The sequence below is a fragment of the Lutra lutra genome, chromosome 8 (assembly GCF_902655055.1).
Source record: "Lutra lutra chromosome 8, mLutLut1.2, whole genome shotgun sequence".
Classification (NCBI taxonomy): Eukaryota; Metazoa; Chordata; class Mammalia; order Carnivora; family Mustelidae; genus Lutra; species Lutra lutra.
The window spans coordinates 59,851,312-59,870,652 of NC_062285.1; the positions used below are offsets into that span (position 1 = coordinate 59,851,312).

The following is a 19,341-nucleotide window of genomic DNA, read 5'->3' on the forward strand; positions in this document are numbered from 1 at the left end:
CCTTAAAACCTTGGTACCGAGTATTCAGTGTTACACTTTGGAGAATAGTTTGCCAGTTTCTACTAAGACTCCCAGCAATTCCTCTTCAAGTAATATTCAAAGAAAATTACCGTGTATGTCTACATAAAGGATTTTTAGAAGAATGATCATAGTAGCTTTACGCACATTAGCCAAAAAGTGGAAATAATTAAAATACTAATCAACAGAATAATGGATAAATTGTGAAATGTTCATAAAATTGAATGTCACAAGATCAGATTTCAAGTAAATGGCAACATCTTTTTGTACTTTATCTGTCATTGCTATGTGTTTGTAGTAGAAGGATGTGTCAAATAGGAAACATTTGCTTGGTTTTCATTGGAAATCTTCATTGCAATTGGAGTTGAACTCTGGCAGCACTAGTTGTGAAGATCAATTATTATGACAAAAGCACAAAAATTATTTTGACTTACTTTTCCTGTCAGTGTACTAACTTAAATTTATAGGCTTTAGATTTATGTCTTCTCAAAATGATTTTGTGCTGCAACTGTAGATAAAAAAATTTCCTGTTCTCCCCCAGAGATGAGGAAGTCTCCTCTGAGAGGCTGAATGAATTAAATGCATGGTTCTGATCTTATTTGTTCTCACATTCCCCTTTACATTATGTAGCACAAAATTAGCATTGATTTGGAGTCTTGTTGAGTCCACATAGTCAAATAGATACCTCATATAGTCGGTACACAACAATAAGTTGATATGATTGAGAATTGGAATATATAAACTATCAAACCAGATTTCAAATGTATGTCTCTTTGGTATTGATGCAGCAATTACAATATAATGTTCTAGACTACAAAGGTGCTAGCATACATACCCAAGACACAGGTGCAATAATTTTTTTCCTCAGTATAGCACTAATTGTAATTGATTTGACTTGGAATCAGCTTGAATTATCATCAATGGGAGAATGGCTAAATAAATTACAGCAGATCTGCATGATGAATATGACATTGGCATAATGAAGAAAAAGATCTGTATTGCATGTATATTGCAAAGTATATAATTAAATGATGAAAACAATCTGGAGCATACATATGAATCTCATATATGTATAGAAAAATGTCTCTGAGCATATCTGCTAAATCATTATATCTAGATAAAGTGGTATAGTGTCCAGTGATATGGCAGAAGATTGTTTCATGGTTTTTTACATAATGAAAGACTAATGAAAAGCAAGTTTGTCTTGTTTTTACTCATTTGACTCTCCTGATATTCAGCTCACTTGTATTTACAAACCTGTTTCATATACACATGGGAAGATGATCAGGAGATAAACTCAGTCACTTCTCAGTTTCCATAGTAAATCCCAGGAGGGTTCATCCACTTTGTATTTGGCCTGTGGGAAAATCCTGGCTTCCTACACAGGGACCAAATTTCCTTTCCCTCCCTGTTCCTATGAAACTCTCATCAGAATGGTAGGATTTGGGAAGGGAGGGAAAACGGAATGGGAGTAAGACAGAGAGGGAGACAAACCATGAGAGACTCCTGACTCTGGGAAACAAACTGAGGATAGTGGATAGGGAGCTGGGTAGGGAGATGGGGTAACTGGGTGGGTGATGGGCATTAAGGAGGGCACATGATGTGATGAGCACTGGGTGTTATATGCAACTAATGAATCATTGAACATTATATAAAAACCTAATGATATACTATATGTTGGCTAACTGAATTCAAAAGAAAGATAGGTTCGTCTCCCTGAGAAACAAACTGAGGGTTTTAGAAAGGAGCAGAGTGGGGGGATGGGTAAGCCTGGTGGTGGGTATTAAGGAGGGCACGTATTGCATGGCACACTGGGTGTTATATGTAAACAATGAATCTTGGAACACTACATCAAAAACAAATGATGTATGGTGACTAATATAACACAATAAAAAAAAAGAATGGTAGTATTTGTCATTCAGCAGTTCAAAGTGATTTCTTCAACCCAGAATTTCCAGCAATGTTGCATAATAAAGTCCACTGTTACCCTCCCCAAAATTCTTCTTTTTAGTTAATGAGTCCAGAGTCAAACTTCTAGTGTGACCCTAGGGACTGCCTAACATTAGCCAGCTGCCTCTTAGTCTCCCCATTCAATTCTACAACTCATCAACTGACAAAACCCAGCTCCCTACCTCTGATTGGTTACATGGCAGGATCCATTATTAGGACAGTGCAAACAGCAAGGTATTTATCATAATAAGTTAAGTAGGCAAATGATTCTGTGATCAGGATTATGAAAGATGAAAGAAACTTCTGAAATGAGAGGATTCTCAAGCAGAAATTAGAAAAAGTTTCTGAAGATTTACCTATAGGGTCTTTTGGAGCCTGGGTAAACATACTTCTTTTTTCTCATCCAGTTTTTTAGACTGAAAATTATACCTATTCGCAGAGTAGTTGTGGTACATCCTCTCTTTAAGGGAATCATCTGAACAAGTATTGCTTCACTTATTAACCCTGAGCTCCAGAATACAAGCCAAGAGCAAATAATGTCCTTCCTAAACTGTATGATGTTTTTGTTCCTTCTGACCAGCTCCATGAGCTACTTTCTTCTCTCTTCTCTCTTGCCTTCCCTCTCTTTTTGGCTTTCTTAGACACTTATTTTTATTCCTTTCATCTGAACTCTTTTTTACTGTCTTAGAGCTGTCTACAATGCTGTTTCCTCCAGGATGACTAGTTTTTATCTGTTCTCTAAGATGTTCTGGTCAGCTTCTCAGATGTACCTCTTTTCCTCATCCTTTGAAATATTAAGCATTTTAAATAAATTGAAAACTGAGTTGGTTAAAGCTTTTATTTTATGTAAATTAATTAAATTATTATAATACTGCAAAGTGGATATTATCCCCACTGTGCGGATAGGAAATGTGAAATTAAAAAGATGAAATTTCTTTTTAAGCTTGCATATCTAGAAAATAGCAGATCTGGGATAGGGTCTTACATATGTTTGCCTCCAAGGAGGTCTGCCTCTGCTGCTTCTCCTTACCTTTTGACAGAAAGCCTGCATTTTATCAGGGTCTAGAAAGGTTGGTCCACTGAGGTTATCTGAGCAGGTAAGAACATCAAGCACATTTTTTCTAATCTTTGTAGATTAAAATCTACTTTTTGCCCTGAACCCCATGAAGTTGCACTTTTGCAGCTAAAAAATAAATCACAGAGTTTGTATCAGGTAAGTTAGGTTTGTTTTATGTAGTTTTATGAATTGTCAGCATTTCTGTAAATATCATTACTATAAAATGATATATTTAAGAAAAAATGCATACATTGCAACAATAAGTATAACTGGTAGGTCTTGTTTTCTTAAGCAGAGATCTTACCACTTTGTGTGCATAGTTGTGTATAAAACCAAGAAGTAAATAAAGTAAAAACTGAGCATATATAGCATATAGTACATTTGAATCAATAGACTTCTAATTCTGTCACAACAGAAATTGTTGAATCATTCTCAGCATAAACTTATCCATTGTTGGCAATGTGCTTGCTTTTGAATGTCAACATAAAGCAATAAAGAAAAGAAAATCAATAGGATACTTACAAAAAAATCACAACACTGTAAAGCTCACTGAGATGTATATTTGTGGAGCAACTGCACAATCATTTGTTTATAAGTTTCTAGTTCACTGTTTTCTTTTATTTTGCAAATCTATACCTGAAAGTTAAGTTATTTAAAATATTTAAAAATCAAGAAAGTCCAACAGTTCAGTAATTCAAGATGTGTTTTCCATTTTTGTGTTTGACTCTAGTTGCTTTTTTGGTACCATTTGACTGTGAAAATCTGGTTTTAATGCTGTTCACTCAAAGATCTCAAGGCACAACCCTGTTGGCAGAGAGTGCTAACATAGTGAGCGCCATAGACTGGCACTCATCACACCTGAACATTAAAGCAACTGGTCCTGTTACTTGGTTGACACGTGTAGGGAAATAACTTATTGAATTTCTCCTCTAACTAGCTGATTTTGTATTGCATTAACAGAATGTTAGACTTTCTTTTGCTTCAGTTATAGGGATTTGAAGTATGATTCTTCATTTGCTTTTCAGTTTTGGTCGCTTTACCTAGCATATATTTTACATAGGTTGGTTAAGTTCTGCATATTCTTGGTTCTTATGGAGGTAAGACTTCACAGTTTTCGCTTAACAAAATCAAAAGGAAAAGCACAAAAAGTTATTTGAATACATAATTTTTTATTATGTTATGTTAGTTTATTTGGAGTGTGTATGGTGGGTATAGAGGGAGTATGTTTTAACCAAGAATAACATTTTACTATCAGATTTATATTGTAAACCCAATTGCCTTTTAACTAAGGGAAATACACTGTAACTGTTTTCTATAAATTTTTGTATTTTAAGAAACATCATTTAGCTTTAATTTGATCTTCCACAGCGGAAAGGTCTAAGTTAAACTTAGTTATTCAATTTGGCAGGGGGATGTTATTCAAAAATTTTAAAAACATTTTTCACTTCAAAAAATTGTAAACATATAGGAAAATTGTAAGAGTAATATGATAGTATAACTTTCACCTAGACCCACAAATTGGTAGCATTTTGCTACATATACTTTATTAATTTATCTCTATGTATGTATTATGTATGCATTTATATCTGTCTATCTAATTTGACCTGCTGAATCTTTTGAAGTAATGTATGTCAACTGCAACACCTCACTTGTGAATATTTAAGCATTTACCTCCTACGAATAAGGATATTTTCTTACATAATCACAATCCCACTGACAGACCTGCGATAAATAACAGTAATTCAATAAATATCCAATCCTGAGTTTGTGTTTTAACAGATGGAATTTGAAGCCTTTTGAAATGTAGTTACTGCTTCTTTGCCCTCCAAGATAGTATTTCACTTCTAAGGAATTGTTACAGCGTCATTCTTTTGGTACCTCACCATGTTGTCCATGTTCTAGGACAAATGTGGCTGTTATAAGGTACCACAGATATGAGGTAGTAAGCTTTGTCATTTGGAGCTCTTACTGGTAAGCTGGAACTGGAAACTCCAGAAGGTGATCTTAGTTACTGTGCGCTGTATACAGCTAGTCCTCACTCATGTGGAGAAGAAGTTTAAAATCTTGTCAATCAATTGCTTAATAGGAATTATTGTGATTTGTATGTAAATCCTTGGAAAATTTTACTGAAGTCTAATTTATGTAATAATACTATTGATTTCCAGGTTTGTTTAGTAAAGTTTTGTGAAATGAAACCAGACCAAAGACCTCCCTTAACCTACCCCAGAGCATATGAGGTATCTCATGAGTCAAGGAGTGGAACATAAAGCAAAACCAGGACACATATAGAAGGTTATCTTTGGCACTTCTTATTTTATATTTTATTTATATATATTTGATATATTTATATATAAATATTACATATTTATATATTTACATATGTTTATTTATATTTATATTTTATATTTTCCCCCCAATGCCAAGTGCCCCTTATAAAGTAAGGGGCTTCAACTAATACCATTTAGAAGCTTATATCTTGGTTACATAGACTGGCTTGTCTCTTTCCTTACTTCTTTTCTTTCCTTTCCTTTCTCTTTCTTTCTTTCTTTCTTTCTTTCTTTCTTTCTTTCTTTCTTTCTTTTCTTTCTTTTTCTTTAAAGCAGTATCTCACTTATTCATTCACTCATTTGTTCATGTTTTTCATTATCACATTCTGAATAACCCACATGAGTTATTTATTATGCTTGGTACCTTTTGTCTGACTCTGAAATTAACACTTCTCAGGGAACTTTTAGTTTGGGCAAGAGCTAACTAACTAACTAACTTCCTCCACATAATGGTGTTAATATGTAGAAACAAATCTATTCTATTACATTCCCAGAGCTGTTTACTTTACATTTTTAAATAGAGACTAAAAAATAAATCAGTAATGGTCATGTTTCAGGAATGAACCACAATAAAAAATGGAAGTATTAATATAAATTTTAAAGCACCTTATTGAGATGACATTGACAAAAAGCTGAACATATTTAATGTATATACTTGCTGAGTTTGAAGATGTTTACATTGATGAGATCACCATTACAATCTATACCATAAATATATCTATCATCTCCAAAAGTCTTCTCCCATTCTCTTTATTATTGTGACTTATTGTGTGTGATAAGAACATTGAAGATAGATCATGTTAGCCACTTTTTAAATATATAATACAGTATTACTAATTATTGTCACCATGGCATATGGTAGATCTCAGAACTTACTCATCTTATATAACCGATTTTGAACCCTTGATTAATACCTCCCTATTTTGTCCTACTCTTAATCCCTGGTAGCCATATTCTACTCTCTGCTTCTATGAGTTTGACTATTTTAGACTCCTCATATAAGTGTTATCCTGTAGTATTTTTCCTCCTGCATCTGACTTATTTCACTTAGCATATAATCCTCCAAGTTCATCCATGTTTTTGCAAATGGCAGGATTTCCTTTTTTTAAGGCTGAATAATATTCTATTAAATGTATATATGACATTTTCTTTATCCATTAATCTGTGATGGACTCTTACCATGTCTTGGCTACTGTGAATAATGTGACAATGAATATTGGAATGCACATATTTCTTCAAGAGAAGTGTTCGCAAGGAAACTCCTTCACTGTCAGCCAGGCCAGGGATTCTGGGTAGGTTGGTTGATGGAGACCTTGAGCAGGCTGGCTGATGGGAGTATGTGGGTTGGCCTTGTGCCTTTTGCTGGGTATGTGGTCAGGTAAGTCAGGGGTTGGGATCTGTGGGTATGCTTGCTCTCTCTTTGTCCCATGGGAGAACTTGTGGGTCAAGGATATCTTTTTTTGTCGTTCTCTGTGCTGAGTTTTGAGAAGTTTGACACGGGTAAAGTTATTTTTTACCCTTTCAAATGTGTCTTTCTCATTTCTGTGTTCCATCAGGATGCTGTAATCTGTCACCTGGATTCCAGATCTTTCATAAAGGTATTTTCATCCATGGATGGTTGTTCAGTTGGTGTTTCTTTAAGGGAATAAGGGTTGGGACCTCTTATTCCTCCATCTTACTAACATCTATAATTTTATTTTAAAAAGATTGTTCTGAGAACCTCTAAATTATGTTAAAGGAGAAGCTTACTGGGAAATCAAACCCCTAGCCTTGACTTTTATCACAGTGGTTGTTTCTTTACAAGGTATTGCCTTGATCCAAGGTTTGGATTCTCCCTGCAGTTCATAGAATTTCTGGATCTAGTTAGTTGGACTATGTTTGTTAGTAGCCAAGAGAAAGGGAATTTTATTTTGTATGTACAACATACAACACAATACAACACAAGTCTCACTCCTGCTTACTATGAACCCTTACTTGGGTTCTCTTGTTTTGCTCTGGGGGTGACGGGGTGATCTCAGGTTGAGCATTGACAACCCCAAGGATAATATTGTTATATCAAAAGAGTGAAAGAGGAAGAATTTACGAGATTATCTCCATGTTCTGACCCTAAGTAATTGCCCACAATTTATTATTTTACATTGCTAGTGTTGAATCCATCATAAATGTTAACTTCCAATATATGATTTTCTACCTCTCCCTTAAGAATACTAAAACAGTATTCTTAATATTGAGTTCACAAGCTGAAAAATTTTATTACTTACTGGATCTGAAAGTATTGTTGCCACAAAACATTGTACTACTAAATGCGAGTTCAGATAATTAGGTTTTGTCTCTTACATGGGCTGGGATGCTTAACTGTTCAGTTAGTGAATCAACAACAGGATAGTTCCCTCAGTCTTCACTGATGGAGTAAATGAAGTAGTGTTGAATTATAATACCAAGGGCCAGAAAGCACCTCCAGTTTGAGGCAAGGATATTGAACAGTTATATTGAGACTCAGGTGATGTCTAAGATAAAGATACAGATGTAGTGAAAAGAAGGGCCATCCGTACCCCAATGTTCATAACAGCAATGGCTGCAGTTGCCAAACTGTGGAAAGAGCCAAGGTGACCTTCAGCAGATGAATTGATAAAGAAGATATGGCCCATATATATTATGCTTTCATCAGAAAGGATGAATACCCAACTTTTGAATCAACATGAATGAGACTAGAGGATATTATGCTGAGTGAAATAAGCCAAACAGAGAGTCAGTTATCATATGGTTTTACTTACTTGTGGAGCATAAGGAATAACACGGAGGACATTAGGAGAAGGAAAGGAAAAGTGAATTAGGGGAAATCAGAGGGGGAGATGAATCATGAGAGACTGTGGACTCTGAGAAACAAACAGGGTTTTGGAGGGGAGGGGGGTAGGGAGTTAAGTGAGCCTGGTGGTGGGTACTAAGGAGGGCACATACTGCATGGAGCACTGGGTGTGGTGCATAAACAATAAATCTTGAAACACTGAAAAAATAAAATAAAATTTAAAATAAAATAGCAGGCCAGTATGTGGATATATGCACAAGTTTCAAAGTATGAAGTGAGAGTTTAGAGAACCATGTGGGGGCCTTAAAACCTGCAATAATGGACTAGACAGGAGTGGTGACTACATATATTCCTGGATATGTGATTTTTAGGGTTAGCATAGTGATCCAATCAAAGCATTGTCCTATTAAGTAGGAAGAGCTTCTCATGACCCATTGTAGTCATAACATTGCCCACAGAAGCCCACCTAAAACATCACTGGGTATCATGATCTAGGCTACCAATTTTTAACACTTTATTATTATTTTGTGAATGTATGTTAAAATTAAATTACAATATGAAACCATTAAATAAAGTGAAGGAAATTTAAAATTAGAAAAATCCAGAACAATCCAATTCCACATCCAGTTTCTAATTCCTTGATGTCTTATTGTCCTCCTATCCTATAATAGTTTCTTACACTTAATCTTGGCCCCTATGCCCATGATTATGTGCATACTTTTATCATTATCAATAACTTTATAATTTATTGTGTAGATATAGGCATGCTCACACACATACATAAGCACAACAAATAATCTCATTTACACTTTATCAAAAACAAATAGAAATAGTCAAATGGAAACTCACTTCTTGCACTCTTGACCATCTCTCCTAGACATAGACTAGACAAAGTATCTCTGCTTCTACCTAAGTCCTTTTAATCTAGACTTAATCCTACCTCAAATTCTCAAGTAATTCACTCCTGAAATTTTCTTCCCTACCTTCTTCTCATATCAGGAAACTTCTTTTCAAATGTGTCACTCTAAACTACATAAAAGTATTATGGCTCCAAAAAAAGATTATAATCAAGAATAGGATCTTGCCTTATTTAAAATATCAATGACAAGATGATGACCAAGAAATTACCTTTTAAATAACTGAATGTGGATTATGAGACAGTAATGAAAAGATATTTATGTAGGATAAAATCAAGGTGGTGGGGTACTGAGAGGCACTGAAAGACTTTTGGTGGATCTTCTTGTTTTCCAGAGAGAATACTTCTCTATATGGCAATGAAAAACTACAGTGCTATCAGTGAGTTCATTCTCCTTGGACTATCTACTGACCCCAAAATTCAGGACATACTCTTCATGCTATTCCTTCTGATTTATCTCTTCACTCTGATGGGAAATTTCTTGATGCTGCTGGTGATTAGAGCTGATTCCCATCTCCACATGCCCATGTACTTCTTTTTGAGACAGCTCTCCTTCCTGGACCTCTGCCACTCATCTGTCACAGTCCCCAAGATGCTGGAGAATCTACTTTCTGAAAGCAAAACCATCTTTGTAGAGAGCTGTCTGGCTCAGGCCTTCTTTGTGTTTGCCACCGGAGGTACTGAGGCCTGTCTGCTGGCTGTGATGGCCTATGACCGCTATGTAGCCATCATCTCCCCTCTGCTCTATGGCCAGGTGATGAGCAACCAGCTCTGTGTTGGGATGGTGTGGGGTTCCTGGGGCCTGGCCTTTGCTGATGCTCTCATCAATATCCTCTTGGCTGTCAATTTAGACTACTGTGAGAACCAGACTATTTCTCACTTCAGCTGTGAGCTGTCTTCTCTCTTCCCTCTGTCTTGCTCTGATACGTCCACCAACTTCACACTCCTGCTCTGCTCCTCTGTCCTACATTTCTTTGGAACCTTCATTATGATTTTTTCCTCCTATGTCCGAATTGTCTCCACCATCCTGAGCATTAGTTCTACCTCAGGCAGAGGCAAGGCCTTCTCCACCTGCTCCTCCCACCTCACTACTGTGACCTTGTTCTATAGCTCAGGTTTCCTCAGCTACCTCTTGCCAACTTCAGGCTCCCCTCTGGAGATGATATTCTCCTTACAGTACAGTGTGGTCACTCCCATGCTAAATCCCCTCATTTATAGCCTGCAGAACAAGGAAGTGAAGACAGCATTGGGAAGAATGTTCAGAAAATATTTTCATTCTTTCATGTAATAGACCCCAAGTCATGACTAAAGGGAACTGAACTACTATGCTACATGATCAAATAATGGACTTTAAGGAGAGTTTCTTGGTTGTCCATGATGTTAGATGCTACAGAAAACATGGTGGCATTTATTTCCTTGAAGATAATTATGAAGAGGACAGAAAACTAATATCTCAGGATGATTAGTGTACATTCTTGTTCAGAAAAGGAGAAATGAATCAGATAGCCTTCTTTTTTAGGGGATAATTTTATAAAAATGTTAATTTATTTTTCATGTCTATGTGGACATCTGTTGCTATTGGCTCCTCATTACTCCTTCACACTTCTTCAAATAATTACATCTAAATCCTTAGGAAAACTAGTTTTTCTACAGGAAAAAGTATTTTTTCAAATACAAGTATTTGAAAAAAGTACTTATCTGTAAAACGGGGTGATCCTGTAGTCTAGGATAGGCTAACTTTTCTGTCCCTTTCTCCTAACAGTGCGCTGAGGTAAGAATTAAAACCAAGACCCGAGTGAGGTTATTCAGAATCTTACTCTAGGAAATTCAAGTACTTAGCAGGAATAAACAACAAGAAAAGACAGCATTTAGAACAGAGTCAATCTGATTGTAATGCCTAAAGACACCATGAAATCCGGCTCCCCTAGCAGTTGTCCTTCCTGAGGTCATAATAATATAGTAACAATATAGTAACAATTGTTTTATATATATAGTTACAATATAGTATTATATATATAGTTATAATATAGTAACTATTGTAACAATAGCTAATTTGTTATATTTCTTTTTTTTTTAAGATTTTATTTATTTATTTGACAGACAGAGATCACAAGTAGGCAGAGAGGCAGGCAGAGAGAGAGGTGGAGGCAGGGTCCCTGCTGAGCAGAGAGCCCGATGCGGGGCTTGATCCCAGGACCCTGAGATCATGACCTGAGCTGAAGGCAGAGGCTTAACCCACTGAGCCATCCAGGCGCCCCATTTGTTACATTTCTTAACTCATGTCAAGAAGTGTGCTAATAAATTCCTGTGATAGACAGGCTGGCCTCCCAAAGAGCTCCTCCTAAATCCCTGGAAACTATGAATATGTTATATGGCATTAGGTATTGAGCAGATGTATAAAATTATAGACCTTAAAATAGGGAGAGTATCCTGGATTATCCAGGTGGGTTCAGTCTAATCACATGAATCCTTAAAAGCAGGGAAAATTCTCCAGCTGTAGTCAGGAACAACAAGCCAGAAGGGAAGGTCAAAGATAATATAAGCATAAGAACTCAACCTGCCATTGTTACTTTAATCATGGATGAGGTCCATGAGCCAGAGATTGTGTGGCCTCTAGAAACTGAGAGCAACTCCCAGCCAAGAGCCAGCACAGAAACATGAACCTCATTTTGTGGAATTCATAGAATTGACTTCTGCCAAAAATCTGAATGATGTCTTCTCCAGATCTTTCAGGTAAGGCCTGATGGCTTGATTGGGCCTTGTGTGATCCAGAACAGTGGAATCAGTTGAGCCCATCCAGATTCTGATATAAAGATAACTGAGATAATATATTTCTGCCATTTTAAGTCACTAAGTTTGTGGTAATTTGTTATAGGGCAATAGAAAACTAATACAGTACCTTACTTTTGTTACCCTACTTAATCATCTCAACAGGTATGAGATAGGTTTATTGTTAATTTTCCTTTACTGGTGAGGAAATGAAGATGTTTGCCTGTCCAGTGACTCACAGCAAGGAAATGGTGGAGCTGGAGTTTAACCCATGCAGTTTGAACAAAGTCCATACTCTTAGTCACTGACTGCCCTCTCCATTAAGTCTACAAAGCTCGTGGATCCTTCTTAAAATTATTTACTATCAGATGCAGGTGCTTACAATCAAAGAATGGTAACTGATACAGGTATCAAAGGTGAAATTAAGTCAACTGAATTAGTGAAATGCAAAGTGTTTAGAATTAGTTATTTGGTTAAGATTTGAGAAAACAAAGGATTTAGTATGCTACCCTTCCTCTTCTATTTTATGAGTCATCCTCCCCCCCCCCCCACCCCACCACAAAACTTCCTTTTCTGCCTTTAATCAGGTTATCCACAGGCAGTTTCTGTTGCTTTCAAAGAAAGAAAATTAGTTTTGAAATTGGAACTGGAGATTGATTTGTAAACAACTTCTTTCAGGGAAGTAAAGATATGTAGAATTAGTTATTGTGCTAAGATGTGTACAATGAAGTGAATTGTCTTCATTTTTTTTCTGCTCATGATATATAATTGCCACCCTTAAGACCCATGATTGCCTGAGGCAGTGGACATTGTGCTAAGCCTCTGAATAAGGAGAAAATGCTAAAATTTAGCAAGTCCAAGAGAAAGAGGAATGCCAAGACTACAGGTCTTCTATTGTCAAGATAATTATTTCATTTCTTGATTTTTGACCTTCAGGTACAGAATGAACTTCAGGGCCTTTCTTTTCCTATGCTGAAAGGATATCTTTCATTTTATAGACACAAAGTAGAGTCAATACAAAATAACTCAGACTGATTCCATGAATTTACTATCACAACAGGTTGCTTATAGGAGAATTAGATGTTTATCAGGGAATTGTATCATCTGAATAATTGTAATAATGACATCATGGAGAATTTGGAGGACCTAGAAAAAATGAACCTCCAATCCCTCTAAAGCTACAATGTCTACCTTGCTTAGCATGCTATCTCCCTAATGGAAGAAAGCTAGTTTATCATATGCTTTCACTTATGTGGGGAACATAAGGAATGACATGGAGGACATTAGGAGAAGGAAAGGAAAAGCAAAGGGGGGAAATCAGAGAGGGAAATGAACCATGAGAGACTGTGGACTCCAAGAAACAAACAGGGTTTTAGAGGAGAGGGGCGTGGGGGAATGGGTAAGCCTGGTGGTAGGTATTAAGGAGGGTACATACTACATGGAGCACTGGGTGTTATGCATAAACAATGAATCATGGAAGACTGCATCAAAAACTAATGACATATTGTATGGTGACTGACATTAACACAATAAAAATTAAAAAAAAAAAGAAAGCTAGTAACTCCTCCTATCTTATATTCTTCTATGATGCTCTGTTGAGGCTTAGAATTCAAATTAACATGGCCTGAAAGCTAAAATCAGAACCAAAGAAGGAAAGAATTACACATAAAAGAAATAATAGTAATGGATGAATTTTATCTCAAATAATCTAGGGAATTTTTCTAGGAGTATATATTTCTCTTAACTGAAGCATGTATATTTAATTTCTGTGTAGTTTTTAAAAATTTTTTATTTTTAAATTACTTTTCAGTGTACTAGAATTCATTGTTTATGCACCACACCCAGTGTTCCATGCAATACGTGCCCTCCACAATACCCACCACCAAGCTGGCTCAACTTCCCACCCCCGACCCCTTCAAAACCCTCAAGATTGTTTTTCAGAGTCCATAGTCTCTCATGGTTCATCTCTGTGTAGTGTTTTTAAAATATTTTTTACATATATTAATTTATCCAGACATCATTTTATATAAATACCTGAATGGGATCCTATCATACAGTCTATTTCCTGGTGATTTTGGGGGGCAGGAGGAGTTGCTACCCTTCAACATCTTCTCCTACTTATTCTCCACTCAAGGTAACCCATGTTAACCACAAAGTATTTACCTTTCTTAGCTTTCTTTGGCTTATATATTCATGTTCGAGTTTCTGCACACATATTCTATCATATATGTACATATATAGAAGATTTTCCATCTCTGTTTAAAAACTATATATAATATAATACACATTTTCTTTTCTCATTCATTAATAATTTATAAAACTTATTACATGTCAAATGGCATAGCTCCAATTCATTTTTTTGTGTGTCAGCATTAAATCCCATCTTGTGAATGTGTCCTAATTTCTCAAGCCATTTCCCTACATATGGATTCACTTTGCTTCCATTTAAAAAAAAATGTTTATATGAGTATAGTTGACATACAATGTTACATTAGTTCCAGGATTACAACATAGTGATTCAAATTTTATATCTTATATTAGGCTCACCACACGTGTAGCTACCATCTGTCATAATACAACACAACTACAATATCATATTCCTTATGCTGTGTCTTTTATTCCTGGATTTATTCCTTTCATAGCGGGAAGCCTGTATCTCCCACTCCCCTTCACCCATTTTGCCCATCCCCTGACCCATCTTCCTTCCAGCAATCATCAATTCTTTGTATTTACAGGTCAGATTTTGCTTTTTGCTTATTTGCTTATTCATTTGTTTTTTTTTCCACTTTATCTTATTTCTTTTCAGCGTAACAGCATTCATTGTTTATGCACCACACCCAGTGCTCCATGCAATACGTGCCCTCCATAATACCCACCACCAGGCTCACCCAACCCCTTTTGGGGTTCCCCTCCAAAACCCCTCCCTTCCAAAACCCCGTTTTTTTTCTCAGATTCCACAGTCTTCATGGTTCGTCTCCCCCTCCAAGTTCCTGCAACTCACTTCCCTCCAATTCCCAATGTCCTCCATGCTATTCCTTATGTTCCACAAGTAAGTGAAACCATATGATAATGGACTCTCTCTGCTTGACTTATTTCACTCAGCATAATCTCTTCCAGTCCTGTCCATGTTGATACAAAAGTTGGGTATTTATCCTTTCTGATGGAGGCATAATACTCCATTGTATATGTGGACCATATCTTCTTTATTCATTTGTCTGTTGAAGGGCATCTTGGCTCTTTCCACAGTTTGGCATTTGTTTTGTTTTTAGACCACGTATAAGTGAAATCATATGGTATTTGTCTTTCTCATTCTGACATATTTTGCTTAGCTAAAATATGGAAGCAACTTTGTTTCAATTTTTTTAACCACTACAAAAAATGCTACAATAAACATTTCTCAGTACATAACATGAAATTTAGTGTTTTTATTTATCTAGAATTGATTCCCAGAAATAGAATTGTAAAGTGTATACATATTTCTAATTCTAATTTATGTTGCCAAATTGTTTACCAGGTATACTTTACATTTCCACCAGCAGAGTAAGAGTGCCCTTTAACCCCTACTGAGCCTGCAATATGTTATAGTTTATTATATAATGATATTTTTATTTCAGTTTGTATTCTTTTTTTTTTTAAGATTTTATTTATTTGACAGAGAGAGACACAGAGATAGAGGAAACACAAGCTGGGGAAGTGGGAGATGAAGAAGCAGGCTTCCTGCCGAGCAGGAAGCCCAATGCAGGGCTTGAACCCAGGATGCCGGGATCATGACCTGAGCTGAAGGCAGATGCTTAACAACTGAGCCACCCAGATGCCCCTTCAGTTTGTATTCTTTTGACTAGTAGGCAATATTAATGTCTTTTCACATATTAGTTGACCATTTGCATTTGTTGTTTTGTGAAGATCGTATCCATAGCCCATTTTACTTTTGGCTTGTTTGCTGTTTTTATTAATGTTTTAGAGCACTTTACATTTCAGGTATGTTAACCATTTGTATTCTATGCAACAAGTGTCTTTTCAGCTCTATTATGTGCTCTTGTCTTTTTTTATGGTATATTTTGCCAAGCCAAAGTTTTTGTTTTTATGTATTCATACATAATTTATTTTCTTTAAACATTAAGTCTATTTACCTATCTAAGTAAAGATCTACCTCAGCTTTGATTTTAAAAAGTTTCCTAGATGCAGGTGGTGGGTATTAGAGAGGACACGGACTGCATGGAGCACTGGGTGTGGTACAAAAACAATGAATACTGTTATGCTGAAAATAAATTAAAAAAATTATTAAAAAAAGTTTCCTAGATGTTCTTATTAGCCTTTAATTTTTAACTTTTTACATTTAAGTCTGTAATCATTTGGAATTCATGTTTGTACTTGGTGTGAAATAGATGTCCATTTTCATTAAGTTATGATGGATAACGACTTGTGACAACATTAATGACTCATTCTTTGCTGTGAAGAAGCTTTTGATCTTGATGAAGTCCCAAAAGTTTTTTGCTTTTTTTGCTTTGCCTTTGGAGACATGTCTTGAAAGAAGTTGCTGTGGCCAATGTTGAAGAGGTTACTGCCTATGTTCTCCTCTAGGATTTTGATAGATTCCTGCCTCACGTTGAGGTCTTTTATCCACTTTGAGTTTATCTTTATGTATGGTGTTAGAGAATGGTCAAGTTTCATTATTCTGTATATAGCTGTCCAATTTTCCCAGCACCATGAGAGACTGGACTCTGAGAAACAAACTGAGGATTTTGGAGGGGAGGAGGATGGAGTGTTGGATGAGCCTGGTTGTGGGTATTGGGGAGGGCACATATTGCATGGAGCACTGGGTGTGGTGCATAAACAATGAATCTTGGAACACTGAAAAAAAATAAAATTAAAAAAAATTATCTTAGGGAATCATTGTTATGGCTTCCATCACTAATGGCATTCTCTGCAGATCCTATTCCCCTGTGCATGGCACTTCCTTTATTTAAATGAGAGTGGAAGATGGGAGATCATAGGCCTCATGAGGCCAGAAAAGCAGGACAGGGGAAGATGGGTTGCCCAGAGAGTACTCTACTCATAAGCTTCTCCCCAAGTGTAGAATCATTGACAGGAGGGTGAGGAGATTGAGTAGAATTTGTCAGCTCTGTTTTTACCAGTTTGTCCACCACCTTCCATCTCTTCTGCTGTCACCTTTATACAAGCCACCGTATTTTCTTGATTAGATGACCTCAAGGACCTCCTCACTAAGTCTTCCTGCTCTTACTTGTGCTCCTTCATCATCCAAGGTCCATCCAACAGACACTAGGATCATTTTGAGACAAATCAGATCTCCTTATTCCACAGTTAAATATTCCATCTGCCTCTGCCTGCCTCTCTGCCTTCTTGTGATCTCTCTCTGTCAAATAAATAAATAAAAAGTCTTTTAAAAAATTTAGGATTGTTTGTTCGAGCACTTTGAAAAATGCCGGTGGAATTTTGATCGGGATAGCACTGAAAGTATAGATTGCTCTAGGCAGTATAGACATTTTAACAATGTTTATTCTTCCGATCCATGAGCATGGAATGCTTTTCCATCTTTTTGTTTCTTCTTCAATTTCTGCACAGCAAAGGAAACAGTCAACAAAACAAAGAGGCAGTTCACGGAATGAGAGAAGATATTCGCAAATGACACTACAGACAAAGGGCTGATATCCAAGATCTATAAGAACTCCTCAAACTCAACACTAAAAAAATAGATAATCCACATCAAAAAATGGGCAGAAGATATGGTCCATATATGCAATGGGATATTATGCCTCCATCAGAAAGGATGAATACCCAATTTTTGTATCCTCATCAACAGGACTGCAGGGGAGGGGAGGGAGTGGGGTTTGGGTAAGCCTGGTGGTGTGTATTTAAGGAAGGCACATACTGCATGGAGCACTGGGTGTGATGCATAAACAATGAATCTTGGAGCACTGAAAAAATAAAATAAAGTTTAAATTTTAAAAAAATAAATAAAAATTAAAAATTTTAAAAAATGGGCAGAAAACATGAACAGACACTTCTCCAAAGAAGACATACAAATGGCTAACAGACACATGAAAAAATGTTCATCATTAGCCATTAGGGAGATTCAAATCAAAACCACATTGAGATACCACCTTACACCAATTAGAATGGCCAAAATTAACAAGACAATAAACAACAAGTGTTGGAGAGGATGTGGAGAAAGGGGAACCCTCTTACACTGTTGGTGGGAATGCAAGTTGGTGTAGCCACTTTGGAAAACAGTGTGGAGACTCCATAAGATAATTAAAAATAAAGCTTCCCTATGACCCAGCAATTGCACCACTGGGTATTTACCTCCAAAGATATAGATATAGTGAAAAGTAGGGCCATCTGTATCCCAATGTTCATAGCAGCAATGTCCACAATAGCCAACAGTGGAAAGAGCCAAGATGCCCTTCAACGGACAAATGGACAAAGAAGCTACAGTTCATATATACAATGGAATACCCAATTTTTGGGTATTGATGTGAGCCATCAGAAAGGATGAATATTATGCCTCCATCAGAAAGGATGAATACTCCATCAGAAAGGATGAATACTCAACTTTTGTACCAACATGGACGGGACTAGAGGAGATTATGCCTCCATCAGAAAGGATGAATACTCAACTTTTGTACCAATATGGACGGGACTGGAGGAAATTATGCTGAGTGAAATAAGTCAAGTGGAGAGAGTCAATTATCATATATTTTCACTTACTTGTGGAGCATAAGGAATAGCATGGAGGACATTGGAAACGAGAGGAGAAGTGAGTTGGGGAAAATCAGAGGGGGAGATGAACCATAAGAGACTGTGGACTCTGAGAAACACTGAGGGTTTTGGATGGGAGGGGGTGGGGGGTTGGGTGAGCCTAGTAGTGGGTATTAAGGAGGGCACATACTGCATGGAGCACTGGGTGTGGTGCATAACCAATGAATCTTGGAACACTGAAAAAATGAAATGAAATTAAAAAATAAATGACTCATTCTTTCTAACTGAACTAAAATAACAATTGAGACACAATAAAGCCGGGATATATTAATGGGTTTTTAATTTTAATGATGTCCATTGACGTCTTTTTATTAAACTATTATGTGGATATTTGACAAGATAAGGCTCCTTCAATATCTTCCCCACCACCACCACCACCACTATCATTCCTTCTCAGTTCTATTACATGAACCTCGGTATCCTTTTTTCAACTTCAAAGAAAGAATTTTGGGATCACAACTCAAATGGCATCAAATTTAGAAACCAGTTTGGGGATAATAGGCTTTTAATGATATTAAGTCATCGAAGTAAGAATGCTGTCACAATAAGATTGTATCTTTGAATTTGTTCAAACTTTGTTTCTAACCCTGAATAAAATTTCACAGATTATCATTATGGGGGGTCCTGTGCCATTCTTCTTAAATATACCCATAAGTATAAAAATATTCTGTCACTATTATAAATGATTTTCCCCATTTTTGTTTATAGGCTCTTACTA

At 36.4% G+C, this 19,341-nt stretch overlaps 1 protein-coding gene across 1 annotated transcript; it reads left to right on the forward strand.

Annotated features, from left to right (window-relative positions):
* The first annotated feature begins 9,426 nt into the window (after window positions 1–9,426).
* Window positions 9,427–10,362, forward strand: LOC125107335 (olfactory receptor 8S1-like). The gene has a single exon (XM_047742310.1). It carries the CDS (start codon window positions 9,427–9,429, stop codon window positions 10,360–10,362), a length of 936 nt encoding a protein of 311 aa, XP_047598266.1.
* The last annotated feature ends 8,979 nt before the right edge of the window (window positions 10,363–19,341 follow it).

Excerpts from the sequence above, each read along its gene's own strand:
- LOC125107335 (XM_047742310.1), top strand. The coding sequence starts at position 9,427 with ATGGCAATGAAAAACTACAGTGCTATCAGTGAGTTCATTCTCCTTGGA.